General features: G+C 45.9%; 1 protein-coding gene across 1 annotated transcript; it reads right to left on the bottom strand.

The window, feature by feature from the left end:
* Positions 1-1,625: 1,625 nt before the first annotated feature.
* LOC130869859 (elongation factor 1-gamma-like) lies at positions 1,626-2,974 on the bottom strand. Its single transcript, XM_057762322.1, has one exon. The coding sequence runs from the start codon at positions 2,937-2,939 to the stop codon at positions 1,626-1,628; it is 1,314 nt and encodes a 437-aa protein (XP_057618305.1). The 5' UTR covers positions 2,940-2,974.
* Between the last annotated feature and the right edge of the window lie 5,138 nt (positions 2,975-8,112).

Raw genomic sequence — 8,112 nt, 5'->3', positions numbered from 1 at the left:
ACAGTCAGTGCTCTTAACTACTGAGCCATCTCTCCAGGCCGAGTCACGTGTCTTAATATAATGAAACAAAACACCCATTGCTCTGGCTTCAGATTTCACATTGCATCCCGTCTCTAGGGGCCACCGCTTGCTGAGTTTCTCTACACTGGAGAAAACCATTGTTATGTGCAAAGCATGAGTGTGCTCCCCTCCCTCCTCCGAGACACACTTGAGGACGGCTGTTTTCATTACACATGTCGGTCAAAACAATATGTCAGAATGGATTGGATGCAGAAACAGAAACAAGAGCCCAATTGCCTTTTTTATGAAGCCAGACGTCAAAAAGATTTGAAAAAAAAATGTAATGACACCCTGGTCACCAAATTTTCATGAAAACATTATTTAGGCTGATAGGAAACAGGCTTGTGACTATTTCAAAGGAGCTAATTAGTAGATGTAAAAGATTCTCCGTTTCTGGCATGACCGGTATCCTTATATAAAACCTATGTTAACAAAAGCTGGAGTCAATGGTTTTCGTTGATGTGAAGGGAGCCTCAAACTATAAGGCTTGAGGATCGCTGTTTCCTTTCTGTTGCTAGGACAAAACACTCAGACCAAAAGCAGCATGGGAGTGGAAAGGGCTGACTTCAGTTTACACGTTACCATCCATCAACGCGGGAAGTCAGGGCGGGCATTCAACCAGGCGCTGACCGGGAGGCCTGCATGCTATTCCACGCTGCTTTGTCTATGACCCAGGAACTCACATACAGCCAGGTCAGTGCAGCAGAAGCCATGGGGAAACACTGCTCGCTGGCTCGCGAGGGCTCTTACTCAGCTTGCTTTCTTCTATAGCCCTGGTCCACCTGCCCAGGGAATGGGACCACCCAGGGTGGACTGGAGCCCCCTATGACAATTAACAACCAAGACAGTCTTGCATAGAATTCTTGGGAATTCCTCAGGTGAGATCATCCTCTGACGTGAAGTCTGTGTTGTGACGAGCTGACAGTTTAAGCTCAGGATTCTGCTGAAGAATATTCATCAAAACTGAACCTGTACCAGGATATACATGAGCAAGTCTTGACAAATTTTAGTTTTGAAGTCATTCAGAACATGTTCCCTGATCACAGTGGAAATAACTTCAAAATAAAATTGTATTGATACGTATTGTGTGGCTCTCTGTGTGTGCCACCCCTTGGGGAGAAGGTACTGGTGGAGGCCAGAAGGGGGTGTCTGAGCCCCTAGAACAGGAGTTACAGGCAGTTGTCAGAAGCTTAGTGTGGTTGCTGAGGATCGAACTCACATCATCTGGAAGAACAGTGAGTGCCCCACCGTGGAACCATCTCTGCAGTCCCCAAATCAAACTGTCCACAAATCAAAAACCATGACAGCCACAGTGGTTGAAAATGAACCCTCTTTACTTTTGAAGACCTTCTGTGCCAAGGAGAAATGCTGGCGCAATGCAGTTGATAGAAGGAAATTGCCGTGGGGATGCAGCCAGACAAGCTTCCTAGTGTCTAAATAACAGCATACTTAGAGGGAGGTTTGTTGTGCTAAATTTTTATTTTTTTTCAATGTTCAGTTTCCTTTAATGACCCCCATCTCCCCTGAAGGGTAGGTGTAGGCAGCTAGGCGATGGCAAGACATGTTCACTTGAAGATCTTGCCTTGATTGACAGCTTTGCCCACATGCTGGAAGGCCCCCTCCCAGGAAAAGTACTCTTGAACCAGGGTCTGGGTCTCCTCACTACCAGGATCCAGTTTCCGCCGTGTATAGGACTCGTAGTCCACCTGCCAATCTGGACTTAGCGGAAAGGCAAGCTCTTGGCCTCGGAAAACCCAAATGCCGGAAATGGAGCTGCTGTTGTTGGTTCCAAAGAGGATGACACTAGCAAAGGCATTCTTCCTCAGTTTGTCTAATTGCTGGAACATGCCAGTGATGAGGTTGCAACTCATAAAGGTCTGGGTGAGCTCCTCAGGGAAGCGATATTCAGCATACCACAAGGACCAGCCGTCCTTATCAAAGTGCTCCCAAAAATATGGCAGCGCCACGGAGAGGGTGTCTTCGTTGGAGTACTTATGCTTAAACTCATCCAACACAAAGGTACTCTTGGGCAAGTGAGCGAAGGGGTCCTTGGCCTTAGGCTCAGCAGCCAGTGCCTGCTCACACTCATCCATCTCCTCCTCAGGAGCTGGGGCAGCTGCCTTTTTCTCCTCTTTCCGTTCTGCCTGGGGCTTCTGTTTCTCTTCTCGTGAACCCTTTTCTTTCCTTGGAGTATCTTTTTTAGGCTGGCTCTCTGCAAACTTCTTGGCATCAAATTGGGCCATCTTCTCACACAGCTTCACCTCCCCCAAGACTGCCCTGAACTGGGGCTGGTTAATGCAGGTGAGGAACCATCGGTTGGTATTGGGGAAGGCCTGGCGAAAAGAAGGCTCTAAGACCTGCTTGTAGAGCCACAGAAGGGTACAGACAACTGTGATATCAGCCAGAGTCACTCGCTCACCCACCAAGAAAGTCCTTGTCTTCAAATGAGTGTCCAGCAGCCCCAGGATTCGTCTCACCTCTTCTTTTGCATTTTCAGTGGCCTGTTTGTTATGGTGCATGATGCCCAAGGTGGGGAACACCCAGGTGCTGGCTGGAGGGACGATATCACTGTCAGCAAAGCTCACCCACTGCACCACCTGAGCTGCTGCCTCTGGAGTACTTCCCCTCAGGTCCTCGTTGCTTACATAATAGGCGATGGCATTGCTCTCAAACACGCAGAATCCATCATCACCCTCAAATGCTGGAACCTTGCCAGCAGGAAATTTTCTGAGAAATTCAGGGGTGCGGTTGGTTTGGCCAAAGTGGAAGTGGGGTGGTGCGGAGAGCACGCGGACCTGAGCCCCACTATACTGAGCAGCAATGAGGGCCTTGAAGGCTCTCCAGTTTTCAGGATATGTGTACAGGGTCCCAGCCGCCATGGTGATTCCGCAGAGAAAGGGGGTGGGGCTGTCAGTGCTGCCGCAAAGTGTGCTAAATTTTTAAATGAGAGAGAAAATAATAAAGCATAAGCAAGCCGCAAAGAACAAGACCCTCGAAAGGAAGTCGGCTCCAAAGAAAATGGGAGGGCAGAGAATGATGAAGGTTTAAAATGCAAGCATCTAATGGAGAGGGAAGCCTTAAAAAAAGCTGGTGCTTTGAAAAAAACTGATAAAATTAGTAAGTCCATAAAACTTTCCCGAAGAAAAATGGAGAAGGCACAAATGACAGATACCGAGAATGACTAAAATTGTAATATAATGTGAAGGAAATGATCTACAGATTTTAGAAAAATCACAACTTCTCAAAGCCTCAAAGAAAGAAATTGGAAAATCGGTGTATTTTTATGCCTATTAAAGACATTAAATCTCAGTGTCAAACATTCCCATAAGTCCAGGCCCAAAGTGGCCCACATGCCCTAAGGGAGGCTAACTCTCCTTAAACTTCGTTTTCATGCGATGTAGCCATCTTTCCAATTCACTCCACCAGACAGCGTAACTTTATGGGAAGCTGACAAGGGCTGTACAAGAAAGAAAAATTGCCAGCCAGTTTCTTTCATGAATGCAAATGAAAAATCCTGAACAAAACGCTAGCAAATTGAATTCCATCATGCATAAATAGAATAATACATTACGACCAAATCAAGTCTAGTTCAGCACTCTGAGATTGGCTTACCATTTAAAAATCAATGAATGGGACCAGAGAGATGGTTCAGCGGGGGAAAGCACCTGCCGCCAACACTGACGACCTGAGTTTGATCCTCAGGCCTAACGTGATAGGAGAAGAGAATTGATTCCTGCAAATTTCCCTGACCTTTGCATGCATGCCGTGTCTCTCGGGCCCAAATATGAATTTCTCTGTGGCTTTTGGTGCCTGTCCTGGAACTAGCTCTTGTAGACCAGGCTGGCCTCGAACTCCCAGAGATCCACCTGCCTCTGCCTCCCGAGTGCTGGGATTAAAGGCGTGAGCCACCACCCCAAATATGAATTTGAAACAGGCAGGCACTGCTCACAGCCTCCACCTCAGAAGAGCAGGAATCCATAACTGACGAGTGAGGAGAGTTTAAAACCCCAGAAGAGGGGCTTCAAGATGCCCACCTACCATCACGACGTCCTCGCGGGTCCAGACAAGTGGGTGTATCTTCTGTGGGGCCACTGGGGCGCAGCCTACTACTTTACGGCCTCCATCAGATTATCTGGAGCGGTTCCTGTTCTATTCAAACTTATTCCCCTAACATCCAAGTTTCTTATTTTGTTTCCCCAGTTGGCTTGTATCACTTAAGATGTTTCTCTGGTTGCTAGGCCTTCTCCTAGGGCACTAATTTGTGCCTAAGTCAAGGACATCATCTCTCTGCAGACACTAAGGAAATCAGGTCTTGTAGATACAACAGGGCTGACTCACAGAGAGTTATGGCAGCATGCACAGAGCCTGCACAGGCAGGTCCGAGCCAGATGGGGTCCCGGTGCTGAAAAGGAGACACAAGCCTCCATGCCTAATACGTAAGCCACCTCCAGCTGATAAATACTAGCAAAGGAAAAATTAGTTTTTGTAGGCTGAGACTGCTTGCTCGTTTCCTGGCCACCCAGACCCAAAATAATCACACAGAAACTCTATGAATTACAATACTGTTTGGCCTATTAGCTTATGCATATTTCCAGCTAGCCCTTATATCTTAAATGAACCCATTTTTATTACTTTGTATTTTACCATGAGGCTTGTGGTTTACCAGTAAGGTCCAGGGCAGAAATCTGTCTCCTCCTATGGCTACATGGTATCTCTCTTGACTCCACCTACTCTCTCTATATATCATTTCCAGCCTGGCTATATTCTGTTAAGCCATTGGCCAAATGCAGCTTCTTTATTAACCAATGGCAATAAAACATTCACAGCATATAGAGGGGAACCCCACATCAAGTTTTCTTCAAAAGTATCTGTCCACTGGGTATACAAACCACACTGAAGGGCAGGTCCCGTTCCCAGCAGTAGATGGCCCGCACAAACTCAACTAATTTTGGAGATTGCTTTCATTTTTGTTGTGTTTGTTTTGGTTTTTGTCTTATAATGCTTTTCCTGGACATTTTTTTAACCGTACACTTCTTTTGCTTACATATTATGGTTTCAGTTTTTTGAGGGGGATTTTGGGACTTGAGTGTGAGTGAAAAAGTGTCTCTCTACATCTGTTTGTATTTCATGTGCTTTTTCTTTGGCTCTTTTTTTTTTTTTGGAGTGGTTGTTTATTTTAATTCCATTCTCATGTGTTTGTTTTTATTTAATTTCATTCTGAGATGCCTATTTGTTTTTTAATGAGAGAGGAAGAAAGGGTATGGATTTTGGTGGGGAGGGAACAGGAGAGGATCTGGGAGAGGTTGGAGGAGGGTAAACTGTGACCCAAATGGATTGTATTAAAATATATTTTCAATAAAAAAAGAAAAAAATCAATATTTATTGAGAATATGAATTGCATTTTCTACATTTTCTCTGAACTGGGCATGGACACTTTTGACTTCTTTTCTTATGGGCAATAAAGTTGGAGAATAGCTGAGACACTACCATAGAGACCAGGCTATAAATCTCTCTTTATAGGCGTCGGTAGCTGAGTGAAAGTATGACCACTGACCTTGAAGATGGGTCTAGAGCACAAGAGTTCAGCCCTCTAAAACCCTGAACCGTTGGTACAAGAATGCCCTGGGTCACACTAGGGACAATGGCTTGGCAGGAGCCCTGTCTGTTTCAGGAAGTTCTCCTGGGTAGAATGCCTCCCTTCCAGCCAGTTGATGATTTCATTGATCTTGTCCTGGAGTTTCCCACCTTCCCTGGTGTCCTGCTTACCAAAACTGCAGGAGTGAAGGCATTGTTGAAAGGCAGCTGCTCTCCACGTGTCTCCTCTCCAGTCTCAGGTCTTGCAGCTTCCTGAGCCTTGAGCCCAGTGTCTTCCTCTTTCAAAGACACGCTTTGTCCTCCATAGCCACAGACTTGCACTCTTGAGAGGCTATGTAAGAATCAGTGTAGTCTGCAGACCCCGTCATCTTGCTATTGGCCTTGCTGTAGTACTTCACATCAATGTTAGAAAGGTCATGACTCCAGGTAGGATCCCATTGGTCACTTTACTTCACTCTCATGGACCTGAGTGTTTGTTGTGCTCTGTTAGAACCAGCCAAAGTGTGCCTTGCTGCATGGCCCACCAAATCAGGAAGTATCAACTCCAACAGAGACTTTGCTTCCAGGAAATATAACTTCCAGGAGGAAAACCCTGGTTATTCCAAGATCTGTCCCAGATAAAGAGGAGATAAAGCAGCCATCTAGACAGGTTCACATGAAGTAGCAGCTTCACCTGCCATTGAAGGATAGCTACATGACTTTATCCACGAAGAGCACCTCATCAAAAAAGTGTCTGTCATCCAGCTTGCCATTTTGACAGGATAGTTAGAGGGCCTGTGGAGAAGAAAATGTTCAGCTCTCCAACTCATGGGTGCCTGCACAGAATTCTAAGCCCTTCACAGAAGACTCAGTCTTACTCATGGGGTGACTGCCATGCAGATATGGTGGCAATAGACAGCCTTCCTGTCCTTCTTACACTCGAGCTTGGTGACGACGCTGCTCAGTTGGTCACTCTCGATTTTCAGTTGGAGGCTTGGCCGAAAATAGTCTGTCTTCTAAAGGAGGAACGAATACCTCGAAAGACTATTTCTGCCATCAAAGATCAGGGTGACTCTTTTAACATTGACCTTCTTGTCCAAGCGGTGACGCTGGTTCACTCCCATGGTTCCTGTGAAGAGATGTTAGCTAGAACAGAGATGACAAAATAGAACCAATCTCCCATGTTGGAGAGGACTACATAGTTTGGAATGATCCATTTCAGTGTTGATCTGAAGCTCCTTGTTCCCTTCTTGAAGTCACCTACGTAATGATACAGCATTCAGAATCCACAGGACCTCAGAGGCAGCTAGCTCAGTCAATAGTGCTTGACCAGGAGAGCAGAAGACTCCAAGAGGTCAGGGTTAGTAGACGGCAAATGTCAAACAAAAGCACCTCTGCTGTCAAAACAGATTTTATTTTTAAGGTAGCATGCAAAGAGCAGGTTTTATTAGGGCATTTCCACACACACACACACACACAGACACACACACACACAGACACACACACACAGACACACACACACAGACACACACACACACAGACACACACACACACAGACACACACACACACAGACACACACACACACAGACACACACACACAGACACACACACACACAGACACACACACACAGACACACACACACACAGACACACACACACAGACACACACACACAGACACACACACACACAGACACACACACACACACACACAGACACACACACTAGCCTCTGTCGTCCATCCCCCTCCTCCCCCTACTCCTCCATGCTGCTGCCAAGAGCAAACCCCTTCTGTTTTTGGATTGTATGTATTTTATTATACATTTTGGATTTTCCCTTCCTCCCTGCTCCCTTCAGAGATCTCCTCCCTTCTCATTGGCTCCTTTCATCACACACACACACACACGCCCACGCACAAGCACTTAATTCTAAATCTAGAATCTGTATACGAGAAAAATATGTGATCCTTATGTTTTCATAAGAAACCTGACTTATTTCATGTGACATAATGATTCCTAGCTGCGTCCATTTCCCTACAAATGCCGTGACTTCATGTTTCTTTGTGGCTGAATAAAATCCCACCGTGCACAAACACATTTGCTTTATCCCTTCATCTGTGGGTGGGTGTCAAGGGATTTCGTACCTTGGCTATGGTGAATAGTTCAGTCATAAACACGGATGTGTAAGGTATCCCTTTACAGAGACTTAGCATCCTTTAGGCACATACTAGAGAGGTGTCACTGAAGTGTGTAACGGTTCTGCTTTTATTTTTGAGGATGTCCAAGTCAACCTTCATATCAGCTGCAACCATTTGCACTCCCATCACCAGCGAATCATGATTCCTTTCCCGTATCCTCACCAGCCTTTGCTCTCATTTCTTTTCTCGATGGCAGCAAGTCTGGGTGAGATCGGACCTGAGAGAAGCTTCCATTTCCCTTTCCCAGAAGGCTAAGGATGCAGAATACTTCCTCAAATATTT

The sequence above is a fragment of the Chionomys nivalis genome, chromosome 2 (genome assembly GCF_950005125.1).
Source record: "Chionomys nivalis chromosome 2, mChiNiv1.1, whole genome shotgun sequence".
NCBI lineage: Eukaryota > Metazoa > Chordata > Mammalia > Rodentia > Cricetidae > Chionomys > Chionomys nivalis.
The sequence above is the reverse complement of the archived record's forward strand: the minus strand, read 5'-3'. Positions and strand labels throughout refer to the sequence as shown.

Bases quoted from the DNA above. Each gene is read 5' to 3' on its own strand.
- LOC130869859 (XM_057762322.1), bottom strand. From the start codon at position 2,939: ATGGCGGCTGGGACCCTGTACACATATCCTGAAAACTGGAGAGCCTTC.